General features: G+C 33.4%; 1 protein-coding gene across 1 annotated transcript in view; it reads right to left on the bottom strand.

Moving 5' to 3' along the window:
• Positions 1 to 377: 377 nt before the first annotated feature.
• The window catches only part of VWDE (von Willebrand factor D and EGF domains), a 77557-nt gene continuing 56515 nt past the window's right edge, over positions 378 to 21419 (bottom strand). Inside the window, exons 19-29 of the mRNA XM_026448897.1 lie at positions 19109 to 19249; positions 13490 to 13585; positions 13311 to 13406; positions 12202 to 12297; positions 11519 to 11614; positions 9801 to 9896; positions 6658 to 6753; positions 6469 to 6564; positions 5621 to 5716; positions 2936 to 3039; positions 378 to 691 (exon numbers count right to left, since the gene is read on the bottom strand). Coding sequence (XP_026304682.1) covers positions 677 to 691; positions 2936 to 3039; positions 5621 to 5716; positions 6469 to 6564; positions 6658 to 6753; positions 9801 to 9896; positions 11519 to 11614; positions 12202 to 12297; positions 13311 to 13406; positions 13490 to 13585; positions 19109 to 19249 — 1028 coding nt within the window. The 3' untranslated portion in view covers positions 378 to 676. The remainder of the gene's footprint in view (positions 692 to 2935; positions 3040 to 5620; positions 5717 to 6468; positions 6565 to 6657; positions 6754 to 9800; positions 9897 to 11518; positions 11615 to 12201; positions 12298 to 13310; positions 13407 to 13489; positions 13586 to 19108; positions 19250 to 21419) is intronic.

Here is a 21419-nt window from a genome sequence, read left to right as displayed (position 1 = left end):
GAAGTCGTTAGTCTTTTCAGAGGTGTTTGCAACTTGATGATTGGAAAGATGAAATTCACAGTGGCTTTCTAGCAAAAATTTGAGAATAATCCACTTTGCCTAAGACAGTTGGTGGTAGTTTTTAAAGATTCTCAAGTATTGTAGCAGCTTCAGGAAAGTCTCTGAAAAGAACCTGCTTGGAGCTTTGGGCTAACATCTTCATTATTACCCACTCTGATCAGCGGTGGCTTTCCTAATCTCTAGTTCCCAACCCTCATTCCCCATCCTTCAAATAGTCCTGTGAGCCCCTTGTTCTGAATTAAACATCATCTATCAGGATGATATCAAGTGGTTTCCATTAGGTTGACTGACTACTAATGATGCAGACATAGTCACAGTTAGGGCTGAGAAAATACTCAGTTTATTAAATATTGTGAATGGATGGAATATCAGATACATCATCTCAATATGTAAATATCCTATCCCATCTCAACATCAAATTTAGATTACCTGGATTTCTTCTTTGCTTTTCTCTAATGATTACAACTGAGATCATTATGTATTTTATTAGTTTCTTCAGTCTTTAAGATATTTTTTGAATGATGTTCAAATAAACTTCAAGTTATCTCCAACTTTTTCTGAACAAAACATTTCCATTCTTAAGATACAGGCTTGTAATTCATATACTTGATGCTACTCAATGGTGTCTTATCTGTAGTAGGAAGAAGGAAATTGTGTTTCAATGAATAGTATAAAATCATTTAACCTGTACTCATTATTTGTTGCCTCCTTCCCTCTGACATGATACATAAAGCTCTTTTGGTTCTGTTTGCCACTAGGCTCAATACTGTTTTCATAAAATTGAAATCTAATCAAGATTATATTTAAGGTCCAAGCAGTCATAATCAAATGGAGCTTGCATACTAGGTGACTCCACCTTGGCAAAATGTTACACTTTAGAAACATCCATGCCCAATAAAATGAATTAATGTTTTAATATCCCTCGGGAAAAAACCACTGATACTCATAATGCATTGCCCATCCTTTTCCTTCTCCACTTCTTTCTATTCCTCTATTCGATGTAATTAGTTACAAACTCTTACATAGTGCTTGTTATGTCCCAGGCGCCATTCTAAGTATTTCACATATATTAACATATTTAATCCTTACAATAAGCCTATGATTAGGTGCTACTATTAATGCCATACTGCAGATGAGAAAACTGATACTCAGGGGATTAAACTTGACTGAAATCACAGAGCAAATTAAGTGGTAGGGTCAGAGTGAGTGCACTGAGCCACAAGCAGGAGGTTATGATGCTTCCCAAAGCCTTTTATCAACCCACCCTCTTTAGCACCTTTTTCTTCCTTTGCTTATTTTCCCTTTCTCTGTGTTTCTTGTCTCTAGCCAGTAATTCTTTTTCATTGAAATTCTAGCAATCCAATCAGTAAGCTCTGTTTCTTTTTTTTAATCCACTATCTCAGGTTGCCTGAGGAAGAGCCAGGAGGTAGTTAGCCAGCCGGAACCCTCCTTTGGGGAAGGTAGGGAAGACGGGAGCAAAGGATGGAGTTGGAGGTTCTGTGGATACCCGTGGATGGTGGTTGCTTTTTTCCCCACTAAAGAGAAATTTATGTTTTAACCTATGTGTGGGAGCCAAAGAAATATTGAGAGCAAGTGAAAAAAAAGAATGACACCAGTGATCAACAGAATAAAGCCAGAGTGAGATTGAAGTTAGAAGCTTGGGAGAGCAGGTTACAGTAGAAACCTGCTCATGCTTAGCCTTTTCTCCCCTTTTCCTTCCCCATGGCCTTCTGGCATTTTTTCCCCTTAGTGTGATTTCAAATGTATTCTCAGAAGCAACATTAATGGGGATAAAGATGATTCGCTATTGATCATATAAGGAAGGATGCAGATGGCAAATACATACATAAAACAGAATATAGAGCAGCCACTAGTTTAGTACTGTCAAAGTGGAGTTAAAAAGCTTTAGAGTTCCTAGGGTTTTCTGTGCCATAAAAATCTCACATCAGATCAAATCAAATAATATAATTAGGCTGCCTTCAAACCCAAGGAAGCTGAGGCTTTTATTTTTATTTTTCTCAAACAATATTTAATCAAATAAGTACTCAATAACTTTTGCTTTCCAGTTTTCAGACCATAGCCCTGTTATGATCTGGTTACTTTCATAATGGGAGCCAATCCTACAGGATGACACCAGTGCTCGGAGAAAACTATACATATATCCATATTGTCTCCAAGCCAGATTGATCCATATCAAGCTTCAAGAAGAAAATTTCTAATCAGTTGTCAAATTCTAGTACTCCAGCATACTTTTATATTCATGACCCTGGGGCATTTTGAAGTACTAAATAGCATATAATGACTTTTTGAATTACAACTCCTACAGATTAACTTTAAGACATTTTTGAGAGGTTTGCTGCATTTGTGTGTCTGTGTGTTTGTATGAGAGGGAGAGAGATTATTAGAGCTACCCTTTTGTGTATAGGAATTAGGACTGAAATAATATTTCGGCTGTTGATATTTGGAAATCTAAGATTAGAGACCAAACAAAATGCAGTTTAATCCTCTGTGAAGAAATAGGATCGCAGAAACTTTTTAAATATATGTTTTATAGCAATGGCTCTACAATTAAGTGTCTTGAATCTATTTTGTGGAATATTTGCTGTCTCAACTACAGTGTCATGAAATACTGCATTACATTGGACAGTTGTATCTATACATTGAAATTCCTTAAAAGCACATCAAAGTTTTATATAATAACTCTACCATAACACAAAAATGATATAATTTTTAATTTTAGAGGCAAATAAATGCTTTTATTTTTTATTTTGGAAATAAGAGAAAATAAAACATTGATTAGTAGCAATTTCTAAGTAGAAAGAGATATGCAAATGTCAATGTCTAAAATTTATTTTTTCTTTAAACTTTGAAATACCTGTATTTTCTTCTCACATGTGACTCCAGAGTATTCAGTGCGGCAGGAACACACATTGGGAAATATGCATCTGCCCCCATAAAGACATTTTGGATTGCAAATTGCTGCAATACACAAATTTTTAGAATGATCATCTTTTAACATGAAATGCTTGTGACATATTCTATCCTAGTGGTCTGAGGCTATATGGTGATTGGACACTAATGGAATCATAAGAATCTATTAATGAACCATCAATGAATGGATCTGTTCTATGCACTCCCATCTTTCAGAGCACACGTACACATCAAAAACAAAGCACCCAAAACTCAAACAACACTTTTGGAATTCTATAAAGATATTATTAAAAGAAACAAAAATTTCGTTGACTACATTTTAAAATATTTGAAATATATCTTTTTTTTTTCTAGAGGAGCTCAAGTCATTAACAGAAGATAGCATCTATAATTTGTTTTTTAACATTAAGCAAAAATTTAAAACAGACAATCCAGTACCCGGTAGTGTATGGAAAATTTGACAATTTTTATACTATCATTGGAAGTTTAATGTGAAATAACTCGACTGAAAATTTCTGAAAGATACTCATACTGTCTATATCATACATTTCTTCCTTGAAGTCTTTCCCAAGGCAATTAAAAATACCTACATCTATCTCAATTATCTCAATATCTCAATCTAGTTATCATCTACCGGTAGAAAGAAAATACTTATAATACTTAATAATAACTTGTAAATAACTAAAATGTTAAACATTAGGGGGGAGGCAAAAGGAATTTTTGTAGTATTTAAATTATGGAACTTAATATATTGCTTTAAATTTTGTTTTTAAACGACACAAATTCTTTCAAGTAATATTGAGTGAAAACGAGCATACCATAAAATTATAAATAATAGTTATTTTTATAGGAGAAATACTGCTTCAATATTACATACTTCAAGCTTACACATTCAAGAATAATGTGTCCTTTAAGATAAATGCAACATTGACAGGGTATCTTTTCATCAGGGCTGCTGTATACAATTGGGCAGGTTGTATAATCCATGAGGGCTCCACAGCTAAGAAAACAGCATTCACATGATAGATATCATAGATTTGAATTTTTATTACAACAATTTTCCAACAGATGGTAATAACATATTTTGTTTAAGAAATATCAATATATTAAGACAGTTTCTCAATAGTTTGAAATAAAGAATTTGAAGTAGGATGACTTTTAAATTCACATAAAAATGCTGCAGGATGCAGAAACAGGGTGCACAGCTTCAGGCTGTGCTCAGACAATCTCAATCTGCAACCACTGAAGCGTATTTCCTCATTAATGTGCTTTTAACATCTTCTCATCCTTCTCTCTTATGGTCCATATAGAGCTTACTCCAGAACAAGCAGCCCAAGTCAAGGTTGCTAACTCTTTTTTCCTAGCATTTTATCACATCTAAATTCCAATTGGAATTATCAATATTTGAGCATACATTTCTTTTGTAAATACCAGCACTTAATAGTACTTTGATATATTTTTCTAGGATAAGAAATGTATAAATCACAATAGCAATTACTAATAAAATAGGGTCTAAGAGTCACAAAAATTACATGCAAAATTTCTGGTGCATGGAAACAAGGGTGTGGTTCAGAAGACACTGAAATGGAGGGTACGTTATTTCTAGGAAAAAGGCATATCATAATAAAACTGTGTAATTTCAGTTTACAATACACTTGGCCATCAATTTTTAAATTATATAATTATTAACCATTTGGAAATATTTTGGGGAATTTCAAGTTTTTCCCATTAAGTTAATTGGTAATATTTTAACATGTTATTGCAAGTTTCCACAGAAAATCTCAAAATTGCATAAAATTTGATCTTCCTCTATGTCTTAAGATTTCATCTATGTAGAAATTCATGACTAATATTGGATGGAAATATGCTAAAACTCTAAAAAAGAAACCGAAAGTAATTCTGGATGGTGAAATTTAGAGTGATTTTTTAAAAATTATTATTTATTAATTTATTTATTTTTGAGACAGAGTCTCGCTCTGTTGCCCAGGCTGGAGTGCAGTGGCGCAATCTCAGCTCACTGCCAGCTCCGCCTCCTGGGTTCATGCCATTCTCCTGCCTCAGCCTCCCGAGTAGCTGGGACTACAGGCGCCTGCCACCATGCCTGGCTAATTTTTTTGTATTTTTAGTAGAGATGGGGTTTCACCGTGTTAGCCAGGATGGTCTCAATCTCCTGACCTCGTGATCTGCCTGCCTCGGCCTCCCAAAGTGTTGGGATTACAGGCATGAGCCACCGCGCCTGGCCTAGAGTGATTAATTTTTAATACATTTCCATATTTTCTAAGGTATCCATGATAAATATGTATTTATCTTATAATATGAAATAATATTTAAACTTCTATATATCAACGCCTTCTTTGACCCACCTGGGGAAACTTTATTGGTAACGGACAGACCACAGTTTGAAATTATCTCTGCCACATGAACTATTAATATGTTATACTACACTTTCTTCTTTTAAATGGATATAAAATTTAGTAAGTTTTTGTTTTATTTCTAAAATCATTTTTTAAAAAGGATCAGCATGTTGGAGTTTTTTTCCCCCTACGGATTTGTCCTATGGCTATACTTTAATTATTATAACAGATTCCAATTCAGAACATACAGTAGGAAAAACATCCTGTGGGCTTACGTATTTGACACTGCACTCCTTCCCAGGAGGAAGGACAATGGCATATGCTGGGAGCAATGCATTCACCACCGTTTTTACATTTCTGCAAGCAGATAGCTGCCAATCAAAATATAAACAAGTTAAAATTTTAAATTACTAGTCAAATCCTATCCATAACCCACGAAACTTTTCATTAGAGGAATAAAAAAGAAATAGTTACAGGTAAGTGATTAAAGAATTTTTTCTCTAATATTTTATCAAGAACACTTCTGAATGTCACTACATATTCTTGGAAAATGTGACCTTAACAATTGCAAAATGTTCCACTGTTTGAATGTGTCGTGATTTAACTTTTCTCCAATTGCTGGACATCTATATTGATTCTCATTTTTTCATTTTGATCAAAACACTCTAGTAGTGGCTAATTTAAAATAATTTATAGGAAGAAAAAAATGAAACATTTGGATAAAGACAGCCACCCTCAGGAGCTAACAGTCTGAGTGGCACTGTTACCTCCTCTTGGAAAACTCAGAACTGGATGGTTTGAGGTGGGGCCAAGAAGTCAGTAATTTTTTAAAACCTTTCCCTGACCCCGACTTCAGGACTTAAGGACTTGTTATTTATCTTGGCAAGTGCAGTAGAAAAACTGAAAAATACAATATATCCTCTTCTGCTAACCTGAAAGAATGAGTTCAGAAGAGTAAAAACTCTTTGTTTCAAAAAGGTATCTCCTAAAGCAGGAATTAATATGCAAAAATTTTAAAAAGACCAAGAAAGCAAAGGTGAAAAAAAATGCTCTTTGTTTTAACTTCTATTTTACATTCCCATGAAGGATGAAAGTTTCAGCGTTTTAAGAGCATTCCTCTTACGTGTGTTGCATCGTTTCCCACTCCAACCAGAAGGACAAGAGCAGGTGTTCGGTCCCACACATTTTCCTCCATTCATGCACATAGGATCACAGATGCCTTAGGGTAAAAGCATGAAAAGTCAGTCCTTAAATTCAATAGTTTTGTCTTTGCTTTACCTGTACTTGACAAATATATTTAGTGATGTCTTACTTTTTTGGCATCTCCTACCAGTGTATCCTTTACGACAGATGCACACATTATTTCTCATGCAGTGGCCACCATTCTTACAGGGAGGGTGACAGAAAGCTAAAAGAACACATGGCAGCAATCTGTGAATATTACATATTCCATTATTACATATGATACATTGCATCATGTGCTTTTCATCAATGTGGCCATAAGGCAGAGAAATGTGCTATTAAAATAAAAGATCACTCATTAAACCTGTCCTTTCTAAATCACGAAATGCAATGCTTATATCTATAAGCTGCTATTGGGTTAGCACAGTTTGAAATATATTGGTTAAGTGTTCATAACAAATTGATTCTTTCATATGACAATGAATATATTATAAACTTTAACTTATGTTTCACTATACAACAAAGTAAAGCATGGAATGATCTAGATAAAACCCAGAAAATAAGTCAAAACTTAGCTCAAAATAAGAATGTGCCTGTTCTTGCGGAAAATAGACAAATTCCAACACTTTTCCACACACTTAGAAAGCACTTTTAAACTAACTTTTGAGTACTTACTGAGATTATGAAGGCAGAGCTTTATATGTGACTTATTCCTGTGAATGCTTGGTAAAAGTCTTTTTAACAATAAATCCTTGGCTTTATTCAGAACATTTGTTAGATAATTTTGAATATATCTTACTGGTAGCTCCTATGTGTTCAATTCTGTTTTATGAAATGCAGAGGTTAATATGTATTAATTTTATGAGAGGGTTATGATTACTTCATGTTTCTTCCAGGTATGAAAATTAAATGCAGGCATTTCTTTTAAGTAATACACAGGAAAACCTGTCTAGAAAATCTAAAATTTAATTTCTTCCTAAATAATAAGTAAATAAATGTTAGTTTGTATTTTAAAAATAAATTTCATATTAACTGGTATTAATAAGACTAGTGTGGACTGACTCCCAGTTTGAATTAATAGTTGCTTTCTTTATTTTCAAAAACTGTAAGAAAAATTCTACTGTTTTCAAATAGATTTTTGAATGGAAATAATATAGAACTTCATAGTAACAATATAAATGCAAGTTTTTAGCAAACAGTTTCCAGTGTTTTAAGTTGAACTTTTTTTTTGGCTCATGTTTGAGTCTACTGTTATTTCTCTGACATTTTATTGATACTTTTTACTGGTGGAGAAATGTTCTTCACATTTTCCGCAGCCTATCCTTCACACAATTTAAGATTATTATTTATTAGAAAACATATATTCTTTCTACTATGAAAACTCCATAGGAAATGCCTGTGGTTAGGAATTTAAAAGTTAAAAAAGCTCCGCAAATTGTTTATGATGGGTAATCTTGCTATAATTAATTATCCACAAAAACTTGAGTGTAGAAATAAATTATTTATGCAAAAAAGCATATATAATTAAAATAATATATACAAAGGGCATACCATTTAAGCTTCGCTGTGTCTACCCATAATCCCACATTAGGAAAAGGAGATTTATGAGAAAATCCACCCTCCACATATATTTATGAGATCTATAGGCCTCATTCTGTCACCAAACCCTAAAGTGGGCTAAGTAATTGGATTCACTCGCCATGTGAAATCCAAGAGGTGAAGCAAATTGGAAGGTGTATTTAAACATCTCTCTGGCCATACATCCTAAGCCTTGCTTACTAGTTTAGTAGTTTAACTGTTTTGTGATGTTTCTAGCTCAATTTCTATCTTCCTTTTTAAAAATTCTATAGTGCACACAGTATATGTTTTTCATATGACTTTATATTCCACCTAATTTTATTCAATCACTTTCAATGTGTGTGCCATCTTCCCTTCCCACCATTTAGGCTCACAAGAAGATGAGATCTAATAATAATTACATGTCATAGCAACTGTCTAGATCATACTTGAAAGCCAGGAAGTCTGAGGCATGGAGCCTTTAAGTAAATTTCCATACCAGCAAGAAAGTTGTGGAGGCAAGATAATTGTAAAACCTACTCTCTTCCCACAATGATAATCTGTTTTCTGGCCCTTACATCATGGAATATGTTCAACAGATAATTTTTAATTCAGTTTAACAATTGAGAGATTTCTTCTTTTATCCACTTATACAACTGGTATATACATTTTAGACAACTTTTCTTACTATATCTTACATCTACTTCAAGTAGCATGGAAGATGTAACGTTTTCATTTCTTTCCTTACATTCTCCATTCAAAACTACATATATAACTCTTTAGCATGGATTTAGCCATAGCCTTCTAGTTTTCAAGATTTCTCTTAACTTAATCTTCACTTCTTTCTGTTTCTCCAACTGCTTCTTCAAAGGAATATGAATTACAGGAACTCATTTGCTACGCCCGTATATCCTGTGTTAGCGTGATGGCTTCTTTTCTGCTGTATTTCCATCCTAAGAATCCTAGCCAACATCCAAAATAAAATAAATAGAATTGCAAATCAAAGTACATTGTGGCAAGGAAAATCTGAATTTTAGGAATTAAATTATAGAAATACTCTGACATGTTCTATATTAAAAATCTACTCTTCATTTTTTATAAACACAAAAATATGAAGATGCAGAAAATACACGTTACATATTATTGGTTGACATTAATTCATACCCTGAAAACATCCCCATTATTCTGAAAATAACCTGTAACATTAACTATATGAGGGAAAGTGTTAAAATAATAAGTCGTGAAAGAGAAAAACAATGCATTTTTATGTCTCTGTATCTTCTTGCATAGTGCTGTGCATAGATGATTCTTCATAAATGTTTAATGAAACTAAGGTGAAAAGAGATTATGGGATAATAGTGGACAGTAGATTGACCATAAATCAAACATTTTTGCTGTGTCACAGAAATGACACAATTTCATTATAATAGACTACAAGAGAACTTTGCTTATTTGTTTCACACCTTGGTCCTACAAAACTGCACAGAGAGGTGCCAAGGTATGAGCTTCAATATATTGAGTAAATATAACCATTTTACATAATAACTTTGATATATTTTTGTAAGCTAGTAATTTGGTGGGCATACTTGAAACATTACAAGAATTCTGGGGGAAAATTTCATCTTTCCCTTTGAAACTTGTCTCATGTTTACTCAGAGCTCTGTTGATGTCTAACTTTCCATTTGCCCTTTTTACATACAAAGAAAGATTAATTACCATTCTGACATTGTTCACCAAAGAATCCATTTGGACAGAGGCAAGTGTTTGGCTTATTACACGAACCACCATTGAGGCAAACAGGGTCACACAAAGCTAATAAACAGCAGGAAGAAAAGAGACCATAAAAGTTTTATTATTTAAAAAATGAAAGCTGCACAGAAATACAAAATGGTGCATAATGAAATATTTTATTTTTACTACAAGTAAAACCCATAATGTATAATTAATTAGACTTTGCCAAACATAAGAGGAATGAAATTACTGGATAATCGCTTTGAAAGTATGTTCATTAAGTTTACAAATAACACTAAGCTTAGAAAAGCTCAAAAGGGAGCTGGAATTTAAAGTGTCGGTGTTTGTCCAAGATGACAGTGCTCCTGCTCTATCAAGAATGTAGAGGCTATGATTAGAATTCAGAATGCCATCAGTAAGCTAGAAGAAATGATTGCAAGTTAAGAGATGACAATTCAACAGTGTTAACAGGATGGTTTGTAATCTGCTCAAATACATGTAGCCATGCACACCTCTTTATCGCCTTCCCAATTAAAATGGGGACACGGCACTCAAGTCCTAGCACACTCAAAAACATTCTTTGTTTTGCTTTGAAAGACATCCCCAATTTTATTTTTCACACTAGATCCTACCCATTCACCAACATCTACTATAAATACTATTTTCTTCCTCACTCCACTTGCCAAAATTAATTTCTTCCTTCTCTGCTTCTAAGGAACTGTGTTTCAATAACATTACTTATCATAACTCAACTTGTATCATAGTTTTTTTGCATAATTGTATCCCATGTCTCTGTCACTAACAATATGTGACTTGAAATCAGGGCAAAAATCAAATGGATGCTTGTTTCCATTTGCATCATGCTTCACAGATAATTGGCCAGCTATAAACATTGAATTACACTTTCATTGAGAAAAAGTCATTAGATTATAATGAATTAGATCAAACATAGGTAATTGCAAACGTTGCTGCCAAAGAAACAAGCTTAGGCTGGGCACAGTGGCTCACGCCTATAATCCCAGTACTTTGGGAGGCTGAGGTGGGTGGATCACAAAGTCAGGAGTTTGAGACCAGCCTGACCAACATGGTGAAATCCCATCTCTACTAAAATTATGAAAATTAGCTAGGCGTGGTGGCACACTCCTGTAATACCAGCTACTCAGGAGGTTGAGGCAGGAGAACCGCTTGAACCTGGGAGGCAGAGGTTACAGTGAGACAAGATCACGCCACTGCACTCCAGCCTGGGTGACAGAGCAAGACTCTGTCTCAAAAAAAAAAAAAAAAAAAAAAAAAAACAAGTCTGATACTGTGATACATAAATAGAATAACATAAAAGGTATGCACTTAATTCAGAATTGCTTAGATATTTAATGAAATAGGATGTTTGTATTGTGATGAAAAACTTAAAAGAGACCTAGATGGTTCAACATGTTTCTCTTCACCACAAGGTAGATGAATGAGGGAAATATAAAAGCAAAAACAGTATTGGTTGGATAAGATAACAGTAAAGCTGTAAGACACCATATGGTTCAACACAAAAACAAAGGGAATGAAGATGAAAGAGTTTTAAAAATCTGTCTGAAATAGCAACTTCATTTTTGTCTTGTCAGGTCAGTTTTACGTTTCTTAGGTGCACGTCTTCAGGACACTGGCATATTTTAACTTTTAATTGACATGTTCATTGAAAATATTTCCCATTTTACCTGTACTACAGGTGGGTCCATACCAGCCAGGTTTGCACTGGCAAATATCTGGTGTAAGACACTGGCCTCCATTTTCACAGTGCCTGTTACAAACCACTGAGATCACAGAATAAAAGAAAAGAAAGATTAGTCTTGGAGTAGTCATATTGTTGGTTTTTATCTAGCTAGCTCTTAACTGCCAATCACATCTGCTAATTAATAAGATCACAGAGAAAGATAAAATATAATTTATATTTGGGTTTAAAATGCTTTCTGATTCTAACATTCAGTTACTTTATTTTATTTCATTTTTGGTTAATAGAGATGGAAAAAATAGAAAACCATTGAGCCAAGTGGTAAACAAGACTTGGCTATTTGGGAAAAGTATTCGTTATTGACGAAAGCAATCATAGACATAAATTTAAAAGGAAATTTACATGCAATTTAACAAATTTGAGTTCCTGTTTTCTCAAAGAAAGGTCATGAAGAGCATCAGAGTGACGTTACTTCCCAAAACAAACTTATTTATCTTAGTAATGGCCACTGTGGTTGATCCCAGTGCTATACAGGATGGTAACTGTTGTCATCAATCATCAATGTGTGTTCTTTACTTAGAATTTGGGTTCATTTCATGTAGCATTAAGGCCACCCACTATTCAAAGAAGCAGTTTCATTATATCAGACAGCAGGAGAGTTTTGCTTACTTGTTTCACACCTCGGTCCTACAAAACCATAAGGACAAGTGCAGAGATTTCCAGCCAAGCATGTGCCACCATGTTGACAAGGTGGGTAACAATGTTCTGCAGAAACAGATTATGTTATTAAGTCAGTTCTTAATTTTTAAAAAGTCAGTTTATATTTATAAAGCACTGTCACAATAAAATCTTGTTGTAAGAGCAATTTATAATACATTAAGTCCTCTTTTACTACAAAATTTAGTTCTGTGGGACTGGCCATATTAATTCACACTGGAAACACTTACAAATCAGCAGCATGCTTTGATTAATAAAACTTTGTGTTAACTGGAAGGAAATACAGGACCTTAGCCTTCTTCTGAAAAGTGAGAGAACTTACGTATTCCTGCCTTACAAATAGAGCTTTCCTATAGTTCTATAGTTATTTTCGTATGCTATTTATATTGACTGTTTCTGTTATTTCACCCTAAATTTACTTTAATTTGTTAATTTGTAGCTTGCCTTGCCATAAAAACATTTAACATGGCTCTCAGCTTCTTCATAATTATATGCACCATCTACCAAACTATCTTTTCACATATTATTTTAAAATAAACAACTTATTTCTTTAAAGTATCATCCACTTTAGGAATGCTATTTCATACATTTTCCACTTAAGATTTAAACCAAAGCAATGCAATTATATGATTATAGATGCATTTTTAAAAATTCACATTTTAGATTTCTTCTTACTACTTTACATTTTCTAGTTGTTTGGCATTTAACACTTTCTTTGAACCATATTTGGTAGGTCACTCAATAGCTGTCTTTTGCTTGAAGCTAAAATATTTGTAGATATATAGTACCTTATAACTAAACCTCAAATCGTTTCAGAGGATAATTTTCCCAATCACAAATAAGCTATTGCTCCTTCAATCTCTGATTTAAGAAATTTAATTCTTTAGAATCTTTGAATAAATTATGTTTAATAAGTATTTTAAAATGTAGAGTCCTATACCAGCTTTGATAAGAATATTTTAGTATATACACAGTAAAACTGAATTGTCTTGTAAAATGATTTTTAAAGAAAATTATGCTATATTTTAGGCTTCTATTTGATTTTTAATTTGAATTATCACCTTCATCACAGGTTGCTCCACCATGTCCTGGAAGACACTGACAAATGTTAGGCTTAATACATTTTCCATGATTTTTGCAATCAGGGTTACAAAGAGCTGTATAAAATAAAGCCCAGGTTTTAGACATATCAATTACCAAATAAAATTTATCATGCAAACTAATGAATGATGTTACCTACCAGTTTGGCAGTTAGAACCAATGTAACCAGGTTTACATTTGCAGATGTTTGGGGCAACACACTCCCTACTTTTTCCGCATGGATGTCTACAAATGGCTAAAAAAAATCAAAGAAGAAAAGGTTGATTACTAAAACAGGACATACATATTGCCACAGACTTAGTTATAATAGAAGCAAAAGTCTCTGAAATTTGAATAGTTAACTAATAGTCCCTCTAGATAATACTGAGAACACAAGAACACAAGAACACAATAACTCTCTTGCTTAAGTTTAGTCTCAAACAAGCCAAAACACAAAGAAAAACAATAACACACGACAGCTTTTATGTTGTCAAACCCAAAAAGTTGATTTTCATCAGAGAAAGCAATGTTAATAATTGCGAGAAGATAGAAACAATGTCTTTAAAATTAAAGTGATATATGACTTGCTGTAATCTCAAAAGAGCTGGAAAGATTACAGAGAAAACTAGTTCATGCAAATAAGCAAATATACCAGAATTAGAATTTGAAGTGCTAAATGCCCACTGTGAGCTGAAAAGAACACAGATCACAGTGTTAATCAGATCTATATTGACATCTTTTATCTGCTTAGCTGATTAATGCTGGGAAATTCAGTGGGCACTCCAAAGCTCTGTTTCCTCATCTGTGTAATGGGAAAAATAATACCCAATATGTGGGTTCATGTGGATTACATGACACAGTTGATACAAAATGTTTCCACAGACCCTGGAACACAGAAAGTACTCCAATATATTTGTAATATATATTATATAGTTGTAATACTCTATAATATTAACATGATTTTAATAAATAACTCAGAAAACCCAGCTTTGTTCTTTCAAAATGTGGTAAGAATACAGTATAAATGATTAATAAATAAAATAAATGGAAACAAATGAACAAAGCGGAATAAATAGAAATTAGTAAACAGAAAAGCATATCTTTGTAATAACTTAAACTTGAATTAGATACTTTTCTTTGCATCTTCTAAAGAGTTTCATACTACCTCTGCAATTGACACCATCTCCATAATACCCAAACGGGCAGCGTCCACATTTGAAGAGACCATCTGAGCTTGGCACACAGGAAACACCAAAAAAACAAGGCGAGTCAGCACAAGGTGATATTTTGGTTGATCCAAACTTTTCTGGCAAAATAGTGATTGCCTTTGTAATAGATGACACAAACTCATCTTCATACTGTGTGTAATCTTGGGAAGACCTGCTAATTTGAGAGTTATACCCTCCCATCTCTGTTTGGATGTTGTTCTGGATATCGTCCTTCGCTTTGCCATGGGTGCTGTTTGAGTTCATGCTTAAAAAGCTGCTTTTCTTCATAGAAACTTCCAACTCACCCAGACTGAGATTTGTACTAAGACTACGATCCACATGCTCAAAATCTGATATCTGATGGGAAATGGCCTTTACTGAATTATCCATTTGGGCTGTAATTAATTTTAGTGATGAGCGGGAGATGTTGTTAGTCGTGCTCAATAACTTCTTGATAGTAGCGGGAGTGGGAGTAAATCTTGTACCAATTAGTGAATATTCTGTTGATGGTGGCTGAAAATTTATACCTACACAACCAAAAAATTAAAAAATGTGAGTCAATAGCATTTATAAATAGTCTTTGCTACATGAAATATTTTACATTAATTAATTCATTCATTCATTTAGTATCTACACTGTTGAACACTGTAGTAGGAGCTGTGTACTAATAAGAAATCATGACACTGTTTCTGTCTTCAAGGAGCTTATAATCTTTTGGGGTACACAAAATAACCCAGAATGTTAAATAGTATAAAAGTCAAAGTACGATAATTTATTTTATTAAGATTTTGAAATGGCTAACAAACACCTGTTGATCACCTCATACACATGAGCCTCAAAACAAAGGAAAGTACAGCCCCTATCCCTGAGCAATTTAGAATTCACTATGAAACAATCATTGAGAACTACTACAGGAGTGACAAAAATAAAATGAAACCTACAGAAACACAGAATAGTAAGTAATTTTGCCTGTAAATAAGACAGGTGTAAATGTATAAGTAAAAAATGGAAATTTATATAAATGCTATTATATATGAGAGGCAAAGAACCACGGTTCTGATAATGTTCCCAATGTGATAAAATGAGATTTTATGCCCCCGTCTTTCTTGATTGCTCAACTAGAAATTAAAACATTTTTACAGGTCCTTTTTTTTGGGGGGGGGGGGGTTATTGTTTATTTCTCCCTGCCAAAATACTTCATTTCCTTATAATGCATTTTTACTTATTTGGTATGGAAAAATCTAATGAGTTTTAGAGTAAGGACACATTTTAAGCAGTGATTAGATATGTTTTTCTAGTTAAACTTTCTACTGCAAATTTAGGGTTTGATTTTGCACTGTTTTCATGCAAAGCAATTCTCAAAAGTGTTAAAATATAAAAACAGAGAAAGCCAAGCCAAATCAAATCAAAACCAGAAAAAGATAGAAGAAAATGAACCAAAAACAACAAAAATAATCCTTAACATAGTTGGCAACAAGTGCAATGAAAGATTTTTGAAAAATGTGAGGACTTCCTGAAACATAAAAAGTATGTAGGTTCAGACTAATAGAAACAGGAGTGCACCAAATATAGCCCCCAAAATAAACAAGGGCAATAAGGTAAGCACAATTAAGTGTCAAAAAGAAAAAAAAAAATACAGAAGAGGTCCTGGACTAGCACTCCCCAGAAGACCTGCTTTAAATGACTGGGCCAAGTCAGTGTCCCCTTCCCTCAGCCTCTGTACACAGAAGGGACTCCTTCTAGAACCAAATTGCTTCATGTAAACCTTGTCCTTAGGTGAGCTTTTATTGTCTGTCTATTGTGAGAATTGGACAAAGAAGCAGAGAAGAATTGAAACTCCAGATTGCAAAAATTATCATTGAAGAAAGTAAGAAAAGAGCATATGTTAGCAAATGCCTGTTAGTAAAGCACATTTTTTCTTTTGAAATGTAATGATTTGATGTTCTTATGAAGGTACATATCAGAGATAGAAAAAAAATTACAGAATACAAGAATCATAGGAAGATATTGGCCTTACAGATATTAAAACATAGTATAAAGCCACACTAATCAAAACAATGTATTATTGGCATAGAAAAAGACTATTAGAAAACAACATAATAGAAAACTCAGAAATACATCTCAACATATAAGGGACTTTAAATAAAAATATGATATTTAAATTCAATGTGGCTTATTTTATAAATGGTACTACATAATTGTTATTCGCCTGGAAGAAAAAAAAAGTATTGGACCTCTACTTCATATCATAAAGTAACAAATTTCAAATGAATTAAAAACTAAATGTAAAATATAAAATAATAAATGCTCTAAAAGATAATTTAAGAGTTCATATTTATAACTTAAACTTTGAGAGATCCTTAATATATTTGTGACATCATATAAAAAATTTAAATGAAATACCAGCAAATCAAAAGTAGCAGTACATTTATGGAAAAATATATCAGGATTAGACTTGTATCTATTTAAAAAGCTATAAATAAAATATTTAAAAATATATTTACTTGATTACATAAAATTTAATGCTTTCATGAAAAACAGAACACAGATAAAGGCAAACCACAGAGATAAACACAATAATTTCAAGTACAGATTATGTATGGGATCTGAATATATGAGGTGGCCAGAATATATGAAGTAACCCTACAAATCAATAAAAAAGGAGAGTAAAAGGATAGCAATCAGCAGAAAGACAAATCTAAATGATTATTTGAAAAAATTAATCCCAATTAAATAGATAACGTTTGGCAACTTCTGTCTAGGAAAAATCAAAAACCGTAACAGTGAAAAAATGTAACTAAACAACTTTGGAGATGAGGAAAGTGAAAAAGCTACATATAAGAAGACAATTTTAATTATATAAGAATACTACATGTAATTGTATACAAGAATTTGAAATCTAAATGTGACAAATGATTTTCTGGCAAAATATAAGTGAATAAATTGACTAAAGAGGAGGTACAAACATTGATGGAAATAGAAAAACAATCTAAACTTACTACCCAAAATGATGCTAGGACAGATAATCTAATGAAAAAATTTTACCAAATAATTAAGGAAACAGTGTTTTCAAAACTGCTGCAATGCACAAAAAGAGATGAAAAGTTTTATAAACACTTTATTAAAGTGGCATAATCATATAGTCAATATATTTGTGACATTATATAAAAAATTTAAATGAAATATTAGCAGATCAAAGTAGCAGTACATTTATGAGAAAATATATCAGGATTACACTTGAATCTATTAACATAATTATATGATATAATTGCATAAAGACAATATGGAAAATACATAATGATGTTGAAATGTAATACGTATTAATTATTGGTTTTAAATATTGTGAGAAAATTAGTCTAAGGAAACTTTGTTAACTGCAATTATAGCAAGTAATAAATGATGCTGAAAAAGCATTTGATAATATTTAAAACCCACTCCTGATTTAAAACTAGGAATTCTGGAAAAGCAACTAATAAAAGGAAAATTCATTAACTGGACAAAGGGTATCTAGCAGAAACTACAGTGATATCATAGTCAATAGTGAAACAAGAGAAGAATTCCCATACCATTAACAAAGCCCTCCCTTCCTTACAGGCTTTGTACTAGAGGTACACTACACTGCAATGAGAGTGTAAGTTTGAGACCCTGGTCTCTTCAGTTAGATTGCTCAGGCTCAATTCTCTTCTGTAGTTTAAAACTCCATAATTTGAACACATTACTTAACCCTTCTATGTTTCTGTTTAATCATCTGTAAAACAGAAGTAATAACAGTTACTGTAAATAGCTATTATGAGGATTTAATGAGGTAAGATACAAAAAATGTCTGCCTAGTGCTGGCACATTATAAGTATAAATTAAATCTCACTATTGAGACTAGAAAGTAAATAAGAATAGCAGACAAAACTCCCTATTTGCAAAAAACAATTATTGTCTGTCAATAAAATCAAGAAAGATAATCCACTATAAACCACAGTGTACATCAGAGTATTCAGTAACGTGACAACACAGGAATAATATGAAAATCAAGACACATTTCCTAGGTTCCAGGAATCAAAAATATCTTGAGAGATAGTCCATTCACAATAACATTTGATAATACAGAAAGCTAAGGTGTAAAGAAAGTCAATGTGCAATATACAAGAACTTTATGAAGACAATCACAGAATGATTGAACCAAATGAGGGCTATTAAGAAAGCACTATGACACAAGTAAGGCCTTGTGAAATAGTGAACTTCTTATCACTTTTAGGGTTTGAGCAGATACTGGATGACCAATTTCTAAGGATTTATAAAATATAAGTTTGAAATAGTCACTTCCAACTATTAGCTTCTCTGAAATCACTTTAAATGATGCTTTGTCCATTAGAGGACATAAATGCATTTTTTTCTAAAATATAACCCAGATGACTGAATAGATTAGCAAGAGAAAGAATAAATTTTAAACTGCATTATATAACCTTTAGGTGATCTTTCTAAAAATAAAAATACCTGAGGAATAAATATGTTGATCTTCTAGAAAACAAACAAGAGGAATTACTTGTCATTAGATTTTAACTAAGACCATTACTTACTAAGGGCATTTCTGTTTGTTGGCTTAACATGCCTCTTCCTCCCTTGGGCATCTTTATCATCCTCTTCCTTATTTATACTTTTATCAGATCTTGTGAGAACCACAGCGTGTGTGGTAAATTTATTTAAAAACTGTGTTTCAACTGTAAATGAGAACAAGAAAAACAGATGAGACTTAAACTATTATACAACCAAAGCACCACAAATAAGAACATACAATACGAATGCCACTTGGATGGAACTCTGCAAATTAGATTAAATAACTAGCTTAAATGTCATCTCTTCTGCCCACTTTTCTGGTATGGACTGAATTGTGTCCCCCCAAAATTCATACGTTAAATCCCTACTCCTAAATGTGAACGTGTTTGGAGACAGGGTCTTTAAGGGGGTAAAAGATTAAATGAGATCTTAAGAGTGGCACCCTAATCCTGGCGTCCTTACAAAAAGAGGAAGAGATACCACACATGCAGGAAAGACCTGGTAAGAATGTAGCCAGTCTGCAAACCAGAGATATCTCACCACACATCAACCCTACTCGCACCTTAATCTTGAACTTTCAACATTCAGAAATGTGAGAAAATAAATTTCTGTTGTTTAAGCCCCCAAGTCTGTTATGGCAGCCCAAGCTAATGTACTTTCCTTCAGTTGCATTCACCCAGTCAATCAATTTTGCCCATTTGGGTTCTCCCACAGAACTTTGCCCTTCACGCTATTGATTCTTATGTGCCCCACTAGTTAGCAATAACCTCAAGAATAACTGTGCTATATTCACGTTGATATTCATTGACTCTGGTGCCTATTATAAAACTAAGAAAACACAACCAACAACTAAAAATCCTTTTGTATTAATAAGCCCCTTCCTACAATATACAAATGACACTGACAATGTTAAGAAACATATTTAGTCACTCACGTGTAAGGGGAGTTGGTTCAACTTGTTTTTCTCTTAAATGCCACTGAATGAAGTTTTTATTGAAGAAATGGGCTTGTCTGGGAAAGAATACTGCTAGATCACTTATTAGAGTGGAAGATGTGAATATTAGGGATGGGATATTCAGGAGTAAATGTGAGAAACAGAAGTAGAGAATTCCCCTTACCATCCTATACTGTGTTGTTCATATCTGTGGGGCTAGGCAGGCTCAGCCCATTTTGAAGCACAAGATGCTGCTGCTTCCTTAGTACATAAGGTCATCAAAGAGCGTCCCATTCACTTAATTAAACCCAAGGTATGGATCTTCAACACTGTCTTCTGTAACTTAGTTTTTTCTCTTTTAATCTTTTAAAATGTTGATGTCTACCAATTTTTTTTTGTCCACTTTCCTCTAAATCTAAGGGTTTTCCCTGAATAATTCTATGACATAGCTGATGATTCTAAGAAGCATATTTTCAACTTAATCCTCCTTTCTGAGCACACATGGATATTCCATAGTAACCCTAGTTTCTGTGCATCCAAACTGAATTCATTATAATTCCCCTCCAAAACAACTTGTTCTTCCAATACATTGCTTGCGTGTCTTAGTCAGACTGAGCTGCCATAACAAAATACCACAGACTGGGAGGCTTAAACAACAGAAATTATCTTGCCATTCTGGAGGTTCAATGATCTAAGATCAAAGTGATCAGACTGGCTGGTTGAGTTTTTGGTGAAGACTCTCTTCCTGGCTTGAAGATGGCTGCTTTCTGGATCTGTCCATATATCACAAGCTCTCTGGTGTCTCTTCATATAAGGATACTAATTCTATGGGATCAGGGCTTCACCCTTATAACCACATTTAACCTTAATTCCTTCCTTTCTCCAAATATAGCCACACTGGGAGTTAGGGCTTCAACACATAAATTTTGGGGGGACGCAGTTTCATCCATAGCAATGCAAATGCAAATTGTACACACCCATTCACTAAAATCAAACACTTAAAACTTAATGAATCTCTTTCTCTCATCATACTAATCCGTCACCGACTAAGTACAATCAACTTGCTTCTTTAGTATCCCTTTCATCATTACCTCATCTTAGGTTAGTGTATCTTCATCTTTTTCCTATATATTTGAAATATTTTCTTAACTCTTCTTCCCACCTTCAGATTTACACAGTTCCTTACCCACAAGGGGTCCATCCTACACACTACTTCTTAAACTATCTCACATGGTAAACTGTATTGTGTTTCTCTCCTACCTCAAAATTTTAAGGGAGTCTCCATGGTTTTTATGTGGTCTTGCTACTGCTTACCTCTCTAGCTCTAACTCTTGCAGCAGCCCCCCTTTCTTCCTATATTCCAGGCACACTGAACTATTCACAATGGTTGCCCAAAGAGT

Source organism: Piliocolobus tephrosceles, chromosome 8 (genome assembly GCF_002776525.5).
Source record: "Piliocolobus tephrosceles isolate RC106 chromosome 8, ASM277652v3, whole genome shotgun sequence".
NCBI lineage: Eukaryota > Metazoa > Chordata > Mammalia > Primates > Cercopithecidae > Piliocolobus > Piliocolobus tephrosceles.
This window is presented reverse-complemented; position numbering and strand designations above follow the sequence as displayed.